Below are 23578 nucleotides of genomic sequence, written 5' to 3'. Positions count from 1 at the left end.
CAACATTGTGTGAAGGGCGAGAATTGGAGACAGGATAATCTCCATTCTCCATAATGGAGAGTCAGGGACTATCTTGTTTTATGCTATTTTACCTAAGAGAAGGTATTAGGTCCTATAGAGAAGTAGGTCCTAGGTATAATGTGTTATTATGTGGTACAATGTGTTAGAGTTGATGATGAGGAGGAGGAGTTGTGATTATGACTAGTGACCAACTTGCTATATGATGTCTCATTGATGAAAATGATGATCATGAGGAGGTGTTATATGACAATGATGTATTATGATGATAAGTTGTTAATGATATGATGATGATGATATTTATTATATCATTGGGTGAAAGAACCGCGGATTAGTTTCAAGTGGATGGACATTCACTTGAAACTAGTCCACGGTTCTTTCTCCCAGTGATGTAATAACTCATTATGATGTAAAAACAATCTTTAAATTACTGTTGTATGAAAACTTGTATAAAGATGCATGAATACGATATGAAATAAAAAAGAAATATAATATGGAATAATAGTAGTAGTGTGGGCTGCGAGAGGCGCTACTAGTAATTAGCAGTAGCGCCCTTTCCAGGAAGCGCTACTACTAACTGGATATAGTAGTAGCGCGGGTAAACCCACGCTACTGCTAACCTTTAGCTGTAGCACCTTACTAGTAGCGCTGCCACCAGCGCTACTGCTAGGCCAAAAACCCGTGCTACTGCTAGGCTTTTCCCTAGTAGTGTTCCCTCTCTCCTAAATCTGATTTGAACAGATGCTACACTTGTCTCTCCCCATTCTTTCTTTCTCAACTTCTCTCACTAGTAAGAACAAGTGCTCTTTGATCTTATCTCAGCCGATTATGGTGTCCTGAGGCTCCTCTATGGGATTTAATAGATGCTACACTTATATGCCCCGATGAGGACATCTCCTCCCCAAACTTATCTTTGGGTCTTGTGTAGCTTGCTCTTGGGGGTTCTGGTATAGCCTACTTCTTGTTGCATGCCTCCTCCTCCTAGCTGCTCCACACTGCTCACTAGGTTTGGTTTTGGCCCAACTCCTGTTTGATGCAGTTGCATCACGTGGCTATCAAGCTCTCTTCTATGGTTGTGGTCTTCTATTTATAGTTGTTTGAAAGTCCTAGATGGTTGACACATGGGCTATGATTCAGCTACTTGCCTGCTGAGTGTGCTGCTAGTGATGTCCTCTCCTCCTTGACCCTTATCATGTTAACCAGCTGGTGGCTGATTGACTTGGGAACTTGCCCCTTTCGGCAGGTTGCATGCTTATCCAGTACTGTACTTGGCTTTATTTTCTACACATGAATGATTACTATTCATTTGGCTTTAATTTCTTTGTTACTATTGCCTTTGCTAACTTGGAATGCATTATTTAGTATTTTGCTTTTGTTTTGGGCCAGCTAGATTTGCCGGTTGTGCTTTTAATTATTTCTTTGCATAGATGTGTTGGTGCTACACTTTGTTGGTTTCGTTTGTGAGCTATGAATTTCTTCTAATGACTGCTTTATTCCCTCAACAGAACCATTTTTACTGCTAGAGCTGCTATTACTGCTAATCCATACTGGAGCTTGTCCAACTACTGTGCTTTGGTCCCTGGACTATACATTAGTCACTCCTATATCTGGTCTATCTGCGCTTTGACTTGCTTTTGTGGAATTCCATTGGAAATTCTTTAATCAAGAGTTATTGGACCAGCTCCCAAAATTCCTAAGTGCCAACCACTTCTTTTCTTTTTGTTGTTTATTTTGCAGGTTCCAGAATTATGAAGAAGACGAACATAAGAAGATTTAGTATAGGTCTAGTTTAGGTTTTATCTTTCTTTCTTTTATTCCTTTTCTCCAATGTAATTCTTGGATACTTTGTATTTATTTTCATATAATAAAGCTTGTTGTTTCTTTATCCAGATTGCTTAATTTGTAATATAATTTTGTAATGATTCATTTATTATCCATAAAGTTTTCTTTCTTCCCTTCTGGATCAACTTTTGTAATATGACTTTGCAGTAAGAATTTATTTGTTAATTCTAATTAATTTATTTGTTATTTGAATTTGAATTGAAATTCAAATATTTGAATTGTACTTAGTCCTTGACTTATAACTTAATTGAATTGTGATCCAGTTATCTAAAAATGAGCAAAGGTCATACAAAATTTAGAGTTGAATCAAACTTCTTTTAAATTCAAATGAAAGATTTAAATTTACCCTAGTTTTTGGTTGCGTGAATGCAATGCACACTCGAGAAAAACCCCGCTCTCTCTAAACTACAGGTCATTACACGCTCTCCTTAAAATAATTTCATCCTCGAAATTGTTATTAGTAGAAGTTGTAGTTGAAAAGATTTAGATGCGATAACGAATTTGAGATGAGTAACTATACAAGATCCAGATACGATTAGGAATTTTAATTAAGGAATTAGTATTGAGAAATAACTATCATCTCCCTTTTAGTTAAGAATTTGAGATGAGTTACTATACAATAAGGAATTTTAGTTGAAGATCTATTATTCCACAGGATATATCAATACGAGCAAGTATGAATTACAGAAAGTAAAGGGTGTGGGAATGATATAGCCACAAGTGAGTCGAAGAGGCGGATTTATCCCGAACTTCACACTCTTGACAGTGCTAATCCCCGTTAGAGCGGTGCTGAAGCAGAACCTCCCGGGCGCCACCAATTGGCTCACTGTATTCTCCCTTTTGAGTCACCCCCAACAGATGAGCGTCGATTCACTCAGGATTGGTCTTGAAAGCGATCACCACATATTTACAAACTTCTCCGGAGCACACCACAAACAAGGAAACTTCCGGAGGAACCTTGACCACCTAGGCCACTTCACACCATTCCCAGGAGCACACCACAAAAGGAAGCTTCCGGGGGAACCTTAACCACCCAGGCCTCTTCACAACTCTCGGATTCGGGGTTCCGCAGACCCTTGAGAGGTTCGAACTCTGGGGTGTGTGCGAAGATCTCATCTTCCCAGTCTGCCCGCTCACACGATCCACGGTCTAGCTCGACGAACCCAAGTGACAAGAGACACAGCAGTTTATCCTCGTTCGGGCCACCTTGCGGTGTAATACCCTACTCCAGCTTTGTGGTGGATTGCCTCGAAGGGCTGAGGATGAACTAGTACAATGGTGGAACAGGCTCCAGAGGTGAGGTGTTCTTGAGCTCGATGAGGGTGGAATGGATTCGTGCCTCTCTCTCTCTCTCTCTCTCTCTCTCTCTCTCTCTCTCTCTCTCTCTCTCTCTCTCTCTCTGGAATCAATCCTTTCTATGGTGGTGGCTAAGTCCTATTTATAGTGGCCTTGGTACTCTTCCCAAAGGCGGGAAGGGATCCCACAACGGCCAAATTCAAAGGGGGACAACTAGTACAAGTTATCCTGACAAAAGTAGTCTTCGCCTGCAAAAGCCTCTGGTGGTGACGCTGAAGTGGGCTCCGTTATGACCTCCGCCCTGCCGTCTTGGCGGTCTTGGTCTTGTTGCACTGATATGAAAACCTTTGCTTGATTCCTCAGGACCCCGCGCCCACGCTTGCCTCCTTAGAACCAAAGAGGAAACTGGTACACTGCGCCCGCTGGCGCCCGCCTGGCCTTGGTCGTCATGGCTCACGTCACGTGAACCTCATGAGGTGCACCTTGCATAGATATCTCCACTCCTCGGGAGCCTGCCTAGTGAGGCCACCCCCAGGGAGGTCTTGGTGCCGTCCGCCTCGCGAGGCTTGGCCCCTCGCGAGGGTCTTGAGTGGTTGTTGTTGAAGCTGGGTTATACCAGGATGTTGATGGAGCCACGCCATGGGCCGCAGGCAGGCAAGTCTGGGCACCCCCAGTCCTAGGACACCGATAACAACCTTCTCAAAGATATCACCAAACCGTCTAGGAGTTCGCCTCCAGGAGTAATAACTCACGGGCTCTCACTCGAACAAACCGATGCGGGGAGCTCAAACCAATGCAACAAATGCAATGCAAGGTCAAGCAACAAATGCTCAACACACACTCTCAATCTCACAAGATGCACTCACAAAAGTAGGAGATAGAAGAGAGGGGATACAAGGGATAGAATCAACAAATGACTCAAAGATCCATCCACAAATCCCCCTTCACATAGAGGGCATATAGGGGTTTGGGAGAGGTGGTTTGTGGCTCAAAATGACGGTTAGAATGTGTGTGAACAGCCCCCAAACCAAATGGGGACGGAGTCCTTAAATAGCCAAACCCCAAAACTAGCCGTTGGGGCTCCAACGGGCACTTCCTAGACACCCCGTGCCCACAGGGGTTGAGACCCCGTGCCCACGGGGTACCTAGAAACAACTAGCAAGAGGAAACTGAAACATGCATAACTTTGTCATATGAACTCCAAATTCGATGATCTTGGGCTCGTTTTAATGCTATAGAAAAGCCCAAGGTCCTCACATAGATAACGACCCAAGATCAAAAAGAAAAAATGATGCAAATTATGCAAAGGTATGAGCTCTCTATACACGACATGATCAAGCTACTCGCCCAAAAGTCCCTCTTGATACGGCTATCAAACCTATAATCTAGTCTTCCACCAAGCACCATGAGACCGGAAAAACTAGGAAAACCTTGTTAAGGTATACTTTCCCTTGCACATTCCACTTGAGCTTGTTGATGACATTAATGCTTGCCTCAAGTTGGAATCCTTTTCTTGACCATAATCACTTGGTGATGATGTTCGAATTCCTTCCCCACATTAGGGAAGCCTTCAGTTAAGCACATCTTCACATGTACATAATCACAATGTGGACCGCAAGCTTCAAAGCATGTAACCTCCGGCTTCTCATCTTGCACTTGGACTCCCCAAACTCGATGACCATCACCACCTGATGTCATCATCACATAGGCTACTCGAAATCTTTCTTTTGATGCAAGCCCATGGGAAATACCTAACCCGCTTTTACATAGCAAACACATAGCGGGTTAGTTCACAAAACACAATCCACAATTACTTACCAGACCACTAGATCACTTGATCCCAAGTTGTGCAATGTTTGCGCTTTGTGAGTTGATCATCTAGATATAATCTTTGAGCTTCATCTTGGTCAACCAACATCTTTACTTCATGCACCAACTTGGTTTCTTGAAAGCCAGAATGAACTCTTCATTTCCCTTCATTGCTTCAATAGGAGATCCCCAAAGACTCTTTCATGACCATCTCAAATTTCACTATGAATATAATATTGGTCATCATTTTCTCTTCTAAGAACTCCATCATAATCTCTTGACAAGCACAATGAATTCTTTACTCTAGTTGCTTGCTTCAAGACTTGATCAACCGAGACCCAACACATGAGCTTACCATGATCTTGTCTTCAATCCAAAGCTTGAATTCTTCTCTTTGATTATTCTCTCAAGCTCTTGATTCTTATAAGCCTACATATGTCAATCTTTGAGACCATGTAATGAACTCCACCTTCAACAGATTTGGTTAGACATTAAAATCAATCTTGATGGCTTCAATAGAAATCCCCAAAGACCAACTTGAAACCTCACTACATATGGGACCTCGAGAGTCAAAAGCTAGGCCCTGTGAGCACGCGGGTTAGGGACCCCATGCGCACGGGGTATCCAGAGAGTTGACACTCAACTCCATGTGCACGGGGTTCAGGAGGCCCGTGCACACGATGTATATAGAGAGGGATACCATGAGGACTTCTTTTGATGTTTTTATGGCATTCTTCACAACAAATCCAATGCACTTCAAACATCACTACAGAACATATCTTCATATAAGATTCAATGCACTTGATGCTCCATAGGAATTGCCAATTAATACCAAAGCTTATACCAAATATATCTTCATATATATGGATTTCATCCTTGATTCCATCCAATATCATTGATGCACCGTCTATGGACAAAACCTTCAAATATATCTCTCTAAAAACATTAGTACATAGAGATTGTCATTAATTACCAAAACCACACTTAGGGGCTACATGCCCTTTCAAAATCCCTGTTGGTCAAGTCGATGATGAAATCCCTACTAACTTCATCCCATCTCCACTCGGTATTAGCAAAGGTTACAATAATGTAGTTGAGTTTTGATGCTTTGTCATACCTCACTAGCAAATATGACACTCCATCATATGTTGGGCGATCTACTTCTTCATATGACTTTACCAATGGTTTTCTTCTGGTGTTCCTTAAGTGACTAAATATGGTGTCTGAGGATTTCCTCATAGCATCCAGTCTTTGATTTTGGTGTTGTCAAACATAGATCCGTCCTCTCAACCATTGAGACATCTCACCTCTCACCATAAATCAGATGGATATCCTTTATAACTCTTCCAAATTTCCTCTAAGACGAACACATCCTCCTTTTGCCTCATCTCGATGTTATCCTATAGATAAGGTCGTATCTCCCTAACTAACAAGATTTCCTTTTTTCCTTGGTTATGAACTCAAACCAAAGAAGATTCAACTAATGTTGAATTTCTTTTATTATCCCTAAGGTATTTGTTGGCTAATTTACCGACTTCTGACTTAGTGCATCTGCTTCTACATTGGCCTTTTGTGGTATATGCTCAATACTCAAGTCATAATCCTTGATCCGTTCAATCCATCTCCTTTATCTCATGTTGAGTTCCTTTTGGATAAAGAAATATTCCATACTCCTATGACTAGTGTATAACATACATTTAGCTGCGTAGAGATAATGTCTCTCAAGTGACACTCAGTCATGGTAACACGTATGTATTATATTTTTGACTTATTTTGGAAAATTAAAGCTAAATCCTTCTCTAACTTATGGTTGTTTATCTCGTTGATACACTATTCTGCCCCATACGGATTCCTAATGGACACATACTTCCCTTCACAGTTTATCAGGGTTATATGGTTTGATAACCAGTCCATTCCTAGAATCACTTCAATCCTATTTAAGGTATCACAAAGAGATCTGCATAGTATACACAATCCCATATTGTGATGATCTGCTCCATCATGATATGAGTAACCAATATAGGTCCTCCTGGTGATTCAGTGATGATTGGGACCTTTCGAGGAACTATATGGAAGAAAGTGCAGATCACCAATATGTTGGTTGGAAACTAGGGAGAACAAAGAGTTTGAACCGGATTACATCAGTGAGAGGCAAGACATTATCAGCATCATACACGATCATATGAAGGTAACTCAGAGCAGTCAGAAGAGTTATGCTGATTTGAAATGAAGGAAATGGGAACCTCAGATGGAAGACTTAGTTTATCTTAAGAGTTAGTCCAACTAAAGGAGTAAGAAGGTTCAAAATTAATGGAAATTGAGTCCCAGATACATAGGACCTTTTCATATCTTAAGCCGTAAGGGAGCAGTAGCTTATGAATTGGAACTACTAGTTATGCAAAGTACTCAATGTGTTTCATGTATCACAACTTAGAAAGTGTTTAAGGCCACCGGAAGAACTACTGGCACACTAAGATATTGAGCTACAACTAGACTTAACCTATGTGGAACAACCATCAAAAATCATTGTAAAGAACTAGAAGAGGTTGAGAAACAAAGCCATTAAGTATTGCAAGGTACAATGGAAGACTACCCCAGTTTGAGAAACAACATGTGGGATGGAAGATGACCTACAGAGAGATTATCCTCATCTCTTTAGGTACGATCTTATAAATTCCGAGGATGGAATTACTTTAAGGAGGAGAGCCTGTAAGGTCCCGTAGTTTAGATAGAATGGAGATTTTTTTTCACTTGTGCATTGCATTCATGCATCTAAAAATGGGGAAATTTTAAACTTTCATTCTAAACTCGGTAAAAACCTTTAGAAATTAAACTCAAATGCGAAATTTAACATGACCTTTGCTCTTTTTAGAGATTCGGGTTCAATTGCATTATGATATTAAAGTGAAGTACTTGAGTGCTAAAATTACAATTCATTATGAATTGGAAATGCATTTATTATAATTCACAAATGATTAAGAGAAATTCAAAATTTATTAATAATTGAAATAATAATACAATGTCATTTTACAAAGAAAATAATACATAAACAATTCATCTAATTACGACCACTTAAGGAAAGAAAAACCTGAACTAAAACTATTTATTTCCTATACTATTCCTATCTAATCTTCAATATCTTGTAGATCTTCTTATTTTCAAAAACCGCAAAATAAACATTAAAATGTGGCAATTATTTTACGAGCTAGTACTTTGGATGTTGACAATCTTAGTCAAAATCCATTAGAGTAGTTCGTTGATTTAGTAGAGAGCCAACACCAAAGACCAAGTCAGAGAGCAACCGATCAGGTCAAATATGAGATAGTTAGCCAATGTAGCAAAACCAATAAGCAATAGAAGCAAGTCACCAAAGCCCAAATAAAGTACCAACTCCTTGTATTGCCAAAACCCTCAAAATTCACTGTATAATGTCATCAGTTGATCACCAACACTATAGTTTGTCTATTGTCAAAATAAAAATAGGAATTCGGTCCAAATTAAGTCCTAGGGGAATAAATACCAAGCCAATTGAGCCAGGTAACAAGTCCCTACCATTTAGCGACCTCGAGCTAGCTGAAGTACATATGTATCAAGGAGAGCCCGTGAACTCAAGTAGCTCACACAACAAGCATAACAGCAACTAGTCTCGCCACCACCATCACCAGAATATCCCATACCACCAGACCACACAGGCAGGACACAACTCAAACAGCTTAGTCACAAGCCATGTGACTGATAAGGACGAACTTGGAGCTATAAATAGAGATCCAGCCGCACCATCTCAATCTTTAGCAACACCTGGTACTTCTCTACCAAATCAGTGGGACCAAATTCAAACCAGGAAGATAGTGTGAAGCAATAAGCAGGAGGAGGCACACCTCAAGAGGCAAGTTCTACCAGAGTCCTCAAGACCAAGCCGAAAGAACCCTCAAGATTGCATAGTGTTGCTATGGCCTACATTAGTGTGTTTTTAGGAATTATTAGAGCATCTATAGTATCTTTAGATCCCAGTGAGAGCCTCAGACCAGCATCATAGGCAGACAAGACCAAGGAGCGTCTATTCTTAGTAGTTCTAGTAGAGAGAGAGAGAGAAGAGGGAAAGAAATACAAACATGAGAGAAAGAGAGAGGAAGCCAATGCAAGTGAGTATCCATTCTTCTTAGTTTTGAGGAGAGGAGAGATTATAGCATAGAAGAAATAGACCATGGTACAACACCATAACGATCTACAACAGCAAAACACATGCACGACACTTACACTTGGTATTTTTTTGCAATTAGGAACACCAGCATTCACCAACACTTGGCTAGTTATATTACTGCTTATATAGCAACAATAATTATACAACTATAACTATATGTGTGCGTACACATAACCAGAGTAATAATATAATTTGTAGCACAAAGTTAAATAGACTAATGGAAAGAAAAATGCTATAATAACTTAACTAAAACAATTAAGTATATAACAATGATACATCTCCATCGTATATATTTTTCCAAACTCGTTTGCCCTTGTTTTGGACTCTAATTTGCATGCTTTGAATGGAACTAACTCAGACTGATGTTGTTTTCAGCAGAATTGCCTTGGTGTTATTTTTGTGCAGAAATAAAAGTTCTCGGAATTACCTGAAAATCTACGGAGAATATTTTTGGAATCAATAAAAATATTGGCAAAAGAATCAACCGAGGGGGACCCACTGTCGGTTCAATATCCGGCGTATCTTGTAGTAGGGGTCCTAAGCTAGGCGTCTTGGAGCGATGGTAACATGGACACGGGGTTTTTACCCAGGTTCGGGCCCTCTTGATGGATGTAAAACCCTGCGTCCTACTTTTGATTGTATTCATATGGGGTATAGTGCAGAGTACATGTATCTACCACGAGATGATAGTAATGAATATGAGACTGTCCATTGACTAGCCTGGCCTCAGTTTATATAAGACACCGGAGGCCTAGGGTTTAGGATAGTCCTTGTCTTGGGCGCCAAGTCTTGTGGAGTCTTCCTTGTATGCGGCAGGGGTTGTCCGAACTGGCCCATGAGTATACGGCCATGGGGGTCCTCGGCCCAATCCAACTGATCGGGAGACGACGTGGTGAGTACCCCCCAGTCCAGGACACCGTTAGTAGCCCCCTGAACCGGTCTTCAAGTTGGGGACACTCCTTGATTCTTTCGAACTGTTCTTCACCATTGGTCGTTGGTCTTGAAAACTGGTTCAACAAATCTTCTCGTCTTTGATCTTGAGGATCGCCGAGGTGACTCCGAAGAGTTTACACGTCGGGTATCCGAGGAGCCCCTTTAAGTTTCCGGCCTTTATCAATGCCTTGTTATTTTTATGCCATACCTCGGGTTTGAAGTTGTTCCCGAGCGGCAACGTCCTCTTGCGTCCGAGCTCCAACGCCGGACTGCATTCGAGGTATCTGTAGAAGTCGAGCACCAACGCCGAACCGCTTCCGAGCTCCAATGTCAGACTATGTCCAAGCTCCAACACGGGACTATGTCCAAGCTCCAACGCCGGACTGTATCCAAGCTCCAACGCTGAACTGTATCCAAGCTCCAACGCCGGACTATGTCCAAGCTCCAACGCCGGACTGTATCCAAGCTCCAACGCCAGACTATGTCCAAGCTCCAACGCCGAACTGTATCCGAGGTGGTACACCACCTCGGCCATGGGCTGATTTTTATGAATTTAATTCCGAATTATGCAATGTAATCTCTGCCGAGATGTATAGCCAGTAGCCCTCAAGGTGCGTGTTGGCCTAATATCCGGGATGCGCCTGAAGGAAAAAATCAAACCGCTGACCCTAGTAGCCCCTGAGACTCAGGTCGATTCATAAAATTAGCCTGAGGATCAATTCCCAGCTCGGCAGCCTACTTAGGAATAGAAACGCGGTGTGGAAAGTCCTCGAGACTCAGGTTGGGTGCGACCGACCAACCTGAGGATTATAATCTCCTCAAAAACTATATTGCGCTTTAAATTTTCTGCATTGGATTGTCAATGCAGTAGCCCCCGAGACACTGGTCGGGTGGCAACACCAAATCAGGGGATCGATGTGCCCTTTTAATATTTGTAAATAATAAGCCCGAAGCCTAGTAGCCCCCGAGCCTTAATGCGGGCACGGGAGGCCGAATTAAGGATCGATATCCATAGTAAAATCACAAATTATGTGTAATGACTCTTTGTATCCAAGTACTTTACATCATTAACGCTCGGATCCGCATTGTACAAAACTTTGTTGACCGACCATCAGCTTCAACCTCCTCGGCCAGCAGCCGAGGAGTGTTTGTCCTACTTTATAAAGCCTTTATGAGGGCAAAGATTTATGGAAAACAAGGCAATCCGGCCATACGGTTTTATAAACAAAGGTACGCAGAGAGACATGTTATATTATTGTCTAACATAAGAAACATCGTCCAAAGAAAATAGTCCCGCTATCGGTTCCTTTCGTTGGGTTGTCATGCTAAGCATGATCATGAAACCTCAGCTCCGATCAATGTGGGAGGAAAATACTGAGAATTTAGTTCGGGGAAAGCTTCCAAACTCTGTGGTCTAAATGAACCCAAATATTCACTTTCATTGCGGCCATTTATAATCTGAAGGTGGCCCATCGTCGGCTTCTACCCCCTTGTAGATGCTATGCGGGGTGTTTCCGTAATAACAAAACAACCCTTAGCTGACGTCTCGGTGCCCGATGGCGGTTGTGTTGGCGGAAACAAGGCAATCAGATATGCGGGCTTTATAACTTTCACTTAGTCATAGGAGCTTAAAGTTGGGAGGCCAGCAAGTAGCCCCCCGGTTAGTGTTCGGCGACAGCCGAGGTCAAGACGTAAACACTTCGGCCAATGTTATGAATGACCCGTCATTTAATACAATCATCGGACCGCTGACCAGTTTATGCTTATTGTGACAGTCAGTTTTTGGCTTTCTCCACAGAGGTGCTTAACCATGCGAGCTGGAAGCACAATCGCAGTGGTTCTCTCTTTGCACACCTAGCCGAACAAAGCGGAACGTAGGAGGCAAGCACAGGAGCCGGGCAACCCAACTATTGATCGAAGACACATATCGAAACTGATGCATATATAGCAATATCCGAGAATTTTTGCTGAATCTCTAAAGGTGTTCGGCGTTGCACTGCGAGACTTATGCAGAAAACACACAAATAGTTGAAAAGTGCCATAGGATTGGAAAACCAAAAAAAAATGTCAGTAAAAACTCGACGTCTGAACTAGATCAATTGTTCGGTGTCAATCAGAAAATTGGTCTTAGAAAAAAAATTGTGCTTCTGTCGTGCTTTAACATGACACACCCTATCTCAAGACTTCAAGCGGGTCAACCTACGGCTTCAACCTCCTATCCCGAAGGCGGAATACTTCTCGTTAGGCCAGTTTAGCAAACTTTAGCGGCTTTGAGAGAGAAATTAGGCTCCCTGGCTATTGACCACACACTCGCGTCGAAAAAAGGAGTGATAGAAAAAAGACTTTGCAACGACTAAGAAGAAGAACACTTATTATAAAACAGCTCACATAAATTTAAGAGCCCCGAGTGACTTGGGTAAAAGAATTTTATGTATAATGATTGTATGTACCAAAGTACTTATATCATATTTGTGTTCACCCGAACTTTATACGCGTCTTAACCAACCGTCGGCTTCTCCCTCTTCGGTCAAGGACCGAAAAGTGTTATGTACTCCACCTGTCGAGAATATCGACTGTGTTTCCGATAACCAGGCAATCAGGCATAAGGCTGTAACAGACAAAGCGCGCTTAGGGAACTTATGCTATATTACCGACGAAGTGTAAGAAGCATCTTCGAAGAAAATAGTACCCCCACCGATACCTTTCTTCGGTTGCTCATTATTACTGTGAGACTTGTGCAATAGATTTTTTGTACTCACGAGTTCTGTTGTGTGCCGACCATTATTGAAAACAGTAAGAGCGCTAGCTTTCGGCTTCACCCAGTCTGAGGTCCGGCTCGGATGACCCGATCGTGACAATCGCAGAGGTGCTCCCTTTACTCCCTAGCCGAACAATCGGGAACGTAGGGGTAAACACAAGACCAAGGCAACCCAGCTTGCAAATCGCTTAAGTCAACATGGTGCATATTGTGGCGTAATACACGAACAAGGAACGAAACCGTACAAGTATAATCATTGCAAGAGGAAAGGCTTCATAAAGGAAGCCCCCAAGTAAACGGGGTATTTGAATTTGTGTGTCACAAACAAAGTTATGACAAGGATTTTTTTTACAAACAACTTTTTGCCAAAAAAGTATAATGCTTGGTCGAACCGAACAAAATTTAAAACTGAAAGTTTTTGAGCATGAAAGTGACTTAGCTAGTTAATGTGCTCGGTGTTGATAACGCGATTCGGGCTTGTGGCGGGACGAAGACGCCCATTGATCTGTGACAGATCTGACAAGATTCGCAGTCCTCGGCATGGCTGAGGTCCCTACCCCCAAGCCCGAGAAGTCCGAGCAAGGAGTTCGGCACTCCAGAGGAATGACACGGCTCGGCCGATGTGGTAAGGCGAAGCCCCCAGTCTAGGCGAGCTGGCGGAGTTGGTCGGCAACGTAACAATGAAGCCCCCACGCCAGTCGACCTGTTCGGCATGGTGGAGGTGAGTTTGATGAAGCGACGATGCTGTGCGGCCGATGTGGCGAGACGAAGTTCTCGGTCCAGTTAACATGGCGAAGCTATGATCGGTGGATGCCGAAGTCTCATGCAGGTCGGCTGGTGATGCCGAAGTGACCGCGTAACGCAGTCAAAATCGATTACCTGCACACATAAGACAGTGCAAGCAAAAAACAATAATAATTGAAAGAAAAAAATGCATAGTTATATATGCGAAGCGAATCATGAGGTAAGTTTGGCCTGTGCGCCCGGGTTGGTTCGACGGAGTGGCAATGCGGACCCGTCAATGCAGGTCGGCATGCGCGGGGCGACAACATCGGCCTGATATGATGTGAACTCATTGTGCGGAGGTGTCGGTCGGCACGATAGCTAGTTATCCTGCACACGCAAAGTAGCGCAAGGTAGAAAGAGAAAATGGTACAATTTAAATATTGTAAGAAATATGGTCAAAGGCGAAGTTGGTTTGACGGCATGACTACAGTGACAATGCCATGTTACGCGAATTCACCCAGCAGGCCGAGCTACAGACTAGAGCGACAGCAACACCCTGGAATACTCTGGGCGGCGCTCGAGTAATCTGTGTACATAAGATAGTACAAACTGGCATAGCCTATGTGGGTACAAATAACTTGTGCAACATAATTTTAACAAGAAAAATATAACATGAGTTATTTGGATGACAGACGAGGTGACTGCGGAATGGACTTCGCTTCAGTTAACATGCCGAAGCAACGCATCAGGTCGGCGTCCGAGCACATATGGATCCATCGTAGCCAAATCAATAGCCTCACGGGCGTACATGCCTATCCATCATTTATGCCACGCCTCCCTTTGTGGGCTATAGTACTAGTTTATTTGAAACTTCCTTTGGCTCACCTGATGATCTCACGTAGGTAAGTGGAGCCTTACTTACTATTGACAGGAATTGACTAATGGTAGTCTATCAGATCAGATTGGAATACATAGTAATAATATAATAATAAAACACTCCAAGTACTAGTGCTAGACTAGACTTCCCTTATTTTAGCCGATGCGTCTCCTCGGCGTGGACCAGGAAGGCTGCCATGATCGCCTTTGCTAAAGGCCGCCCTGCCACGGCCTGTAGTCCCTTGCCCCGCACGGTCGCATGCACTTTCTGGATGTTGATCGCTGATCCGCTGATCGGACCGCGGACGTTGCGTACAAACGCCGTCCGCACAAAATTTCTTCAATCCAGTCTCGGATAATTCTACAAATAAAATTTGCGTGGCGACACTAATAATTCTAAGAGAGATTAACCTATGAAAAAACAGATCTAGGTCGAAAAAATAGCACCTGATCTTCCCATCGATCCGCGACGAACACCCATCAGGCTCTCAATGAAAACACCAATGTCGGTTCAATATCTGGCGTATCTTGTAGTAGGGGTCCTAAGCTAGGCGTCTTGGAGCGATGGTAACATGGACACGGGGTTTTTACCCAGGTTCGGGCCCTCTTGATGGAGGTAAAACCATACATCCTGCTTTTGATTGTATTCATATGGGGTATAGTACAGAGTACATGTATCTACCACGAGATGATAGTAATGAATATGAGACTGTCCATTGACTAGCCTGGCCTCGGTTTATATAAGACACCGGAGGGCTAGGGTTTAGGAGAGTCCTTGTCTTGGCCGCCAAGTCTTGTGGAGTCTTCCTTATATGCGGCAGGGGTTGTGCGAACTGGGCCATGAGTATACGGCCATGGGAGTTCTCGGCCCAATCCAACTGATCGGGAGACGACGTGGTGAGTACCCCCCAGTTCAGGACACCGTCACCCACCTGCTGTCCACAAGGGTGGAGGGCGCACCCACCCCCCTATGGTGCGCCCCCTGCCTTGTGGGTCCCCTGGACCTCCACCGACCTCAACCCCCACTCCATATATTCACGTTCGGGGAGAAAAAAAATCAGAAAGAAGGATTCATCGTGTTTTACGATACGGAGCCGCCGCCGCCTCTTGTTCTTCATCGGGAGGGCAGATCTGGAGTCCGTTCGGGGTTTCGGAGAGGGGAAATCGACGCCGTCATCATCATCAACCATCCTCCATCACCAATTTCATGATGCTCACCGTCGTGCGTGAGTAATTCCATCGTAGGCTTGATGGACGGTGATGGGTTGGATGAGATTTATCATGTAATCGAATTAGTTTTGTTAGGGTTTGATCCCTAGTATTAACTATGTTCTGAGATTGATGTTGCTATGACTTTGCTATGCTTAATGCTTGTCACTAGGGCCCGAGTGCCATGATTTCAGATCTGAACCTATTATGTTTCCATGAATATATGTTTGTTCTTGATCCGATCTTGCAAGTTGTAGACACCTATTACAAGTTATGATCCCCATACCCCAAGGTGACAATAATTGGGATTCGTTCCGGTGATTACCGTAGTTTGAGGAGTTCATGAATTCACTAAGTGCTAATGCTTTGGTCCGGTTCTCTATTAAAAGGAGGCTTTAATATCCCTTAGTTTCCATTAGGACCCTGCTTCCACAGGATGGTAGGACAAAAGATGTCATGCAAGTTCTTTTCTATAAGCACGTATGACTATATTCGGAATACTTTCCTACATTATATTGATGAATTGGAGCTAGTTCTGAGTCACCCTAGGTTATAACTGTTGCATGATGAATGCCATCCGACATAATTATCCATCATTGATCCATTGCCTACGAGCTTTTCACATATTGATATTTGCTCATTTACTTTTCCGTTGCTACTATAACAATCACTACAAAACCGCCACTGTTACTTTTGCCACTGTTATCGTTACTTCTATACTACTTTGCTACTAAATACTTTGCTGCAGATATTAAGTCTTTCAGGTGTGGTTGAATTGAAAACTCAGTTGTTAATACTTGAGAATATTCTTTGTCTCCCGTTGTGTCGAATCAATAAATTTGGGTTGAATACTATACCCTCGAAAGTTGTTGCGACCCCCTATACTTGTGGCTTATCAAACAACACCTAAAGTGAGCAACAAGACTTGTATACTCAAATACACAGTTCAGAGTAAGCCATGAGTAGAAATTATTGTTGGATTGTATCTAAATTATATTTAAACTAAACATACAACACTGTCAGTATATAACAGAGACTAGTTAACACTTTACCTGAAGAATTCTTCAATATACACAACCACAAAGCCCCTAGCAAACAAGAACTACTTGCCAAGTCAATATGGATTAGAACCAATATAAGTGAGAACCAGGACCAACTCCACACTTAGTACTAACCACAAGCCTCACCAGAAACTTAAACCCAACTGAATTCAATTAAGTTCAGAGTTAACAGTAACATTCAGACAATTCAGAGTTAGACAGTAGGCATAGTAGTTCAATTTGAACTACTACAACATCTGACAGGCTTAGAACAATCCCAATAGGTAATAGAACACTCAAACAACACCAATGGATCATCACAGAGGAGGCCAAAATCAAACAGTAAGGGATGAACCCTAGATCAGAGGTAGGAGAGGGGGAAGAGCTCGTTGAGGAGAATTTGGAGCCGTAGCAGAAATCCGTCCACACCACGGCTGTTGTGTGACCACCACCATGTCCAAGCGATGCAGAAGAGCGCCGAGGACTGTTGGAGCACCACCACGATGACCGTGCACACAGACACAGTTACACCATCTCAAGGGCACCACCGCATGGAGACGCCACCCAGGGGCATCACCACGCCGCGATGAGCCACTAGTGGCGCTACGAGCACCTCACGGTGGCCGGAGCACCACCGGAGACCGAGGCAACTCAGGGCGAAAACCCTAGGTAACCAAGATCCCAAGGGATCGACAATAGGAGGAAGCCATCGAGGAAAAGATGCAGAAAGATTGATAGAGCGGAGCGAGGAGAGCAAGTGGAGGGCCAGCACGATGAATGGAGCTTGTCGGAATCAACCGGCGAAGCCGTTGGAGAAAGGGGATCATGCAAGCGAGCGAGTAACAGAGAGCTCGAGTGAGAAATATATATATATATATATATATATATATATATATATATATATATATATATATATATATATATAGAGAGAGAGAGAGAGAGAGAGAGAGAGAGAGAGAGAGACTAACCACGCGGGAAGTCGACATAGACTCATGTCCCTGTTTACCAAAGCCAGGCCAAGCTAGTTGGGCCAAGCCAGCCCATTAACCCCATTTACCCAATAAAAATTTTAACAAATAAAATTGTAAATAATAAAATACAAAAAACACTATAATAAGTCCAAAAAGTATATAAAAATATTTCACTTTACCAGAAAATATTTTTAATTTAATGGAACTAAATTTATAATTTTTAGACTTAAATATTAAATAAGGAAATATTTAATAATTCTAGAAATCAATCTAGATGTTCATTAATTCCAAAACAACGATTCTACTCTAATAAAAATAGTTTCACAAATAATAATTAATTATAAACTTGTTAATTCTAGAAACAAGAGTTGACAATAATCTGAATTAAAGAAAATCCTTTAACTAAAACACTAATAACGCAACACAATGGTTAGAGGGGAGCAAAATGATCTCATGTATGTATAATAGCATCTTGCAGAGTTTCTTGCAACACTACTCCTTATCGGACTATATGTCATTTTTAGAACCCGAGGCAAACGTAAGTCTCAAAGCCTCGAGTTACACCACCTATCAATCACAAGGCAAGTGCATACCTTGCATATCCTTTGTTTATGCTTTCGTAAAAGCATCTTTACAAAATTCCCTGCTTATATCTATTCATTGCATTAAATAAAATTATGTTTAGTACTATAAATTATGGTGGGTGATGGAACTCACGATGGTTACACGGTGGTAGAGTACCATTACACCGGGTTTAATAACCAGAGTCAACAGATCTTCTAGCGCCGAACTGATAGCGCTGGCCACAAAGCCTGGAATGGGACATGCGAGTAAGTACTTTTCCTCATACTGATGTACCCTCGCACAGGTTATCGCCGTGGGGCATCAATCCGTGAGCCAGTCCACGGAGCTGTACATCCCATCGACAATGAGTGCCATTAAGAGCCTTTCGGCAGGGGGCCGTCAATCCTCTATCGCCAGAGCGATGCAAGCTCATCGGTTACGGTGCCATAGAATCCCTACATGTTGCTGATTTTGGGCAAAAGATGGAATACCTCTCGAGCCATGGGGGGCAGAGGCATTGGTAAACATGGACGAGGGAAAGACTCGGATCTTAGACCCAGCCACGCATCATGGATGTGCAAGGTTACGAACCAGGAAAAAGGGCTAAGTTAATCGTTTATGGCTAAAGTAGCGCAGCTCTGCAGAGTGTATTGAGTTGTGGCTTGTCACTTCCTAATCTAGGAAAGATTTGCGAACGCGACGGGAAAGGAGTCTATCGGAGACTCTAGCAACCATAACATGACATTCCGTGCATTTGGATATGCATTGCCATGAATTGAATGTTGTTGCCTTTTCCTTTGTCGGTGACGTTGTGCTATTGAACCAGGGAAGAAGAAAGATAGAAGGGAACATTTCTTCTTGCTTGTGGCGTGCCAAGCATAGTGATTTCAAGTTAACCATGTAAATTATGTTGGGCTATCTCACCCAATTTATTTTCTGAATTTGCTTGCTTAAATAAGCAAATCGGTACTATATATAATATTTTTTTTGTATATAATAATCTGATGTATGCAACCATTAGATGGTTGAAAACAATATAAGATGGAACTGCATGGTCGCTTTTGGATGAAATTTATGAAATGGCCAAAATATGACGTAAAAGAATATTAAACAAAATATCGTGTCAAGATTTTCAGGTAACAGACTGCCTCCTGAGTTTTTGTTTCTTCTGAAGAATTTGCTTGCTTAAATAAGCAAATTGGTATATGTTAATTTGATGTATGCAACCATTGAATAGTTGAAAAACAATATAAAATAGAATTGCATGGTAGCTTTTCAATAAAAATTATTACATGGATAAAATGATACAAAAGAATATTAACCAAAGTACGCATAGAAATAACAACAAAGCCCTATTATTTGGAAATATGAAACGTTAATAGATCATGCTTAAGTACATATATGATTAACCACTGGAATATATGGCTTTGTTGCAATGCATGGGCATTTTTCTAGTTCTACGTAAAAAATGATAGTAGAATCTATAAATTTTGTTCAGTTTATTTATTAAGAAGATGCTCCTCCTTATTTAGCGAACAAATCGAAGAAAAACGTGCACGCTCCTTTTGCATCGCACGATTACGGGCGACGTGGCGCCGTGTGCTCCACCCACATCATCATCATCTCGTTTGACCCGGCACCCAGGCGGCTCGTCGTCAGTTCGTCCCTCCCTCCCTTGTGCTGTGCCATCCCGAAACGTAACTGAAAAATGGCGAGCGTGACCTCGAGGTGCTCCGGCCTCCTCCTCCCGGACCTGCAGCCGGGCCTCGCGGGACTTCGCAGCCGCTCGCGTCCGCCTTCTTCGCCCCGCGTCAGTCTGCGCGGGGGCCGTCGCCGGCCGAGAACCCTGTCCTGCGTCGCGCCGCCCGACTCCGCGGAGCCGAAGACGGTGAGTCCTCGTGGCATGCTCAAACTGATTTGGGGCAGTGGATAGACTAGCTAACTCTTCTTTAGCTTTGTGGTCATAAAAACAGAAGTAAAAATTTCAGTCAGATAGCAATATAGCATGAACTGTGAAGTCATTCCTGCTCCCCTTGCTTCCACAGGACGAGCAGAACGTCAAAGCTGAGCTGGGTGAAGAAAAACCTCAGCCAAGCATCAGCAGCAGCAGCAGCACGCCTCAGGAGGCTGCTGCAGAGCCACCTGTTCCGGACAGGGGTCTCAACCGAAGGATAGCTGTGCTCACCACTCTTGCTGCGGTGGGCCTATTTGGATCTCAGAGGCTCCAGCTTGGCGGGTTTTCTCTCAAAGATCTTGCTGCCAATGCTGTGCCATACGAAGAGGTTAGCCTTTCTTTCCTTTGCAGCAAGGAGTTTTCTGCTCATCCCTACACTGAACAAAGAGATGACTGATGCATAATGTTCAGCTAAATGTCAGCAGCAAAAAGAAGTTTCGCTGCCATTTTGTATATACTACAGATAGGGTCATTTAGTTATTAGATTTGATGCTTCCAGTTGCAGTATGTGAACAACTAAGCATGATCCATTGCAGTTCAGATCATGGTAGGGTTACAACCCATTGCAATGGAAAAATTTGCAATAGATCCAAGAAAATTCATCAGAACTGCACATAATTGCAGCCATGCTTCATTTCGTCAAACTTCATCGGAATTTTCTATGAATCAATGTATAACATTAAACTCATCTAGTTACTGTCATGGGTCTCTACCTCCGCAAAGTCATGCGTAAAATTCAGCATATTAAGTTGACCATGTAATCATTGTTCATCCGCCCTTTTGTCCGTTAATCCAACAAATGCGCTCTATCTGTAATGTTTGTGTTACTCAATTTGCAAGATGTTGGCTTTTCTAGAGAAGATGGCAGAAAATGATGGGTTTATTTATCTGCGGTTCATTGATTTGTACTTCTTTATGTGAAAACCTGCTGCGGTACGAGGTGCCCATTGGTAAACTAGTACTCATAAGTTCTGTGTACTTGATGAATAGCTTTCATGTCAAATTGACAAGCAACCCTATTATGATTGAACCTCATCTTTATATGGTTTCACAAACTGCTTCTTTCGCATACTTTTTCTTTGAATTGCATGCATGTTCGCCTTCAAAATCTAATTCACCTGATAAGTGCATCTACAGGCTCTCTCAAATGGCAAGCCCACTGTTGTCGAATTTTACGCAGACTGGTGTGAAGTTTGTCGAGAGTTAGCTCCCGATATTTACAAAATTGAGCAACAGTACAAGTAAGTTACCTTCAACATTTTTAGCTTCTCTATATCCCATAGAAATGAGAACTATGATTTGGTTCCTTCACTGAAGAATTGATGTGTATTTCTTACTGATCCTAAAATATGCACCTTCCATGGAATACAACTTTGTAGCTGGACAGCTACACTAATCCTGTATAAGTGCGTGCAATATCATACACTTGTCTGGCTACAGAATACTAAAGTTCTGGATTAATTAATTTACTAATGTATTTTCTTCCTTTAAAGTACTGATGGACCACAGTTCATTAGCGAGTCTAGAAGTCAATAATTCAATTCTGGTCTGCATCCAGGTGCATATGCATATATGTGCATTTATGCATTTCAACTTTTTAGAAATAAACATAAATGTTCATTATGTTATAAGAGTAGTACTCCCGGTTCCGGTAGTAAAATGCTTGCTGTAATCTCCATATCTGAAGCCATTGTATCAACAATTTGGACACAAATACAACTACTGACTGAACCAATGAACGCATTCAATGTTTCTTTAGATGTTAGTTAACTTGTCTTAACAATTCTTTGTAGGGACCGTATCAACTTTGTCATGTTGAATGTCGACAATACAAAGTGGGAACAAGAGCTTGATGAGTTTGGGGTAGAAGGTATTCCTCATTTCGCCTTTCTGGATAAGGAAGGAAATGAGGAAGGCAATGTTGTTGGGAAACTTCCAAGACAATATTTTCTCGACAATGTGGTTTCTCTGGCTTCTGGTGATCCAACAATACCTCATGCACGAGCCGTTGGTCAATACTCGAGCGCAGAATTCAGAAAAGTCCATCAAGTTGCTGATCCCAGAAGTCATGGCTAGTAATAGCTCTTCGTCGCTACCAGTTTCAGCATAATGCCAAGACTCATGGACAAGTAGGCCTTATTCTCTCTTGAAGAAGTATAGTCCAAGTACTAGAATGTCTATTGTCCTTTTGCAGAAGAAGTTCATATAGCAGTTGATCATTAGTACATGATGTCACCAGATTTAGTGAAATAGTTATACATATCTTTAGCAATGTCCTTTTGAGGGCTATTGATGTTGAAATATAGCTCTTTACAAAGATAGCAAAGTAGGTTACCATAACCTGTCAATTTCTAGTATGCACTTAAATAATGTCTTGCTGACAAAACCACAGAAGCTTTTATGGAGGCTAGATTTTCACCCAACTTAATATAAAGAGTTCAAACAGCTTGGTTTTACACATCTGTTACCTGATGTTTAATGATCATCTGGTCTTTTGTTGCCCCTGACACTACTGGATTTATTTTCGATCTGATTCCTGCAGGATGCCAATATAGGTTACGCATTTGAGTCTTGGAGCCAAGAAGTGGGCGTTAGGCAGAGCTGACCGAGTGCAGAAATCACATTTAAAAGAACAACAGGATCAGTGCTTCGTGTATATGATTGTGGCATTGTGCAAGTGGATTTCTGATTCAGGCGTTTGGCTAGAACAGTGAGCTGCTAGTGACTACGAGAATCAGTGTATTGTGTACAGTTGAAACAGATGTATGCTACGGCCACGAGAATGTACTGGTGTTAGTAAACATTTTTTAATACAGTACAGTAGTAAAACTTATTGGTATTTATCTTTTTGCAAGGAGGCTCCAAGAATTGGTACGATATCGTATATTTCTGATTCTCTTGAGCGTTGGCTCCTGCACTGCTCTGGCTTTTAGTGGGTTGGGCGCGCAGGCTGTTTTGGCAGGCTGGTGTTATACTAACAAGAAGAGATATTAGCAAAAGTAGATGACCGCAATCCCTAACTGCAACTCTTGAGTGTTAACTCCTGCACTGTTCTTCTGTCTTAAGTGTTTTCTTTTTTTTTGAGACAACAGGCATTCTCTGTCGATTTCCATTAGAGAAACCGGCAAGATTATGTATTACTCACTCCGTAAAGAAATATAAGAGCGTTTAGATCGTGATCTAAACATTCTTATATTTCTTACAGAGGGAGTAATAGATTGCTGTGTCTTGTGTGCATTAGTGTCTCACTTCCCCAGTTTTGCCACGCCACCACAGTTGGCTTCCCCACTTGCAGAACCTAAATATCCAACCTTTACAGCGAGCGAGTAGGAAAAGTAGTGGGCTGCAGTCCCTCAAGAAAAACGAGAGCAGAAACTCCTT

At 42.3% G+C, this 23578-nt stretch overlaps 1 protein-coding gene across 1 annotated transcript; it reads left to right on the top strand.

The window, feature by feature from the left end:
* The first annotated feature begins 19895 nt into the window (after positions 1 to 19895).
* LOC119311944 (thioredoxin-like protein HCF164, chloroplastic) lies at positions 19896 to 23081 on the top strand. The gene is made up of 5 exons (XM_037587662.1): positions 19896 to 20131; positions 20289 to 20525; positions 21335 to 21438; positions 21991 to 22326; positions 22740 to 23081. The coding sequence occupies exons 1-4, from the start codon at positions 19952 to 19954 to the stop codon at positions 22271 to 22273; spliced, it is 804 nt and encodes a 267-aa protein (XP_037443559.1). The 5' UTR covers positions 19896 to 19951; the 3' UTR covers positions 22274 to 22326; positions 22740 to 23081.
* Positions 23082 to 23578: the final 497 nt, after the last annotated feature.

This window comes from Triticum dicoccoides, chromosome 5B, assembly GCF_002162155.2.
Source record: "Triticum dicoccoides isolate Atlit2015 ecotype Zavitan chromosome 5B, WEW_v2.0, whole genome shotgun sequence".
NCBI classification, from domain to species: Eukaryota; Viridiplantae; Streptophyta; class Magnoliopsida; order Poales; family Poaceae; genus Triticum; species Triticum dicoccoides.
This window is presented reverse-complemented; position numbering and strand designations above follow the sequence as displayed.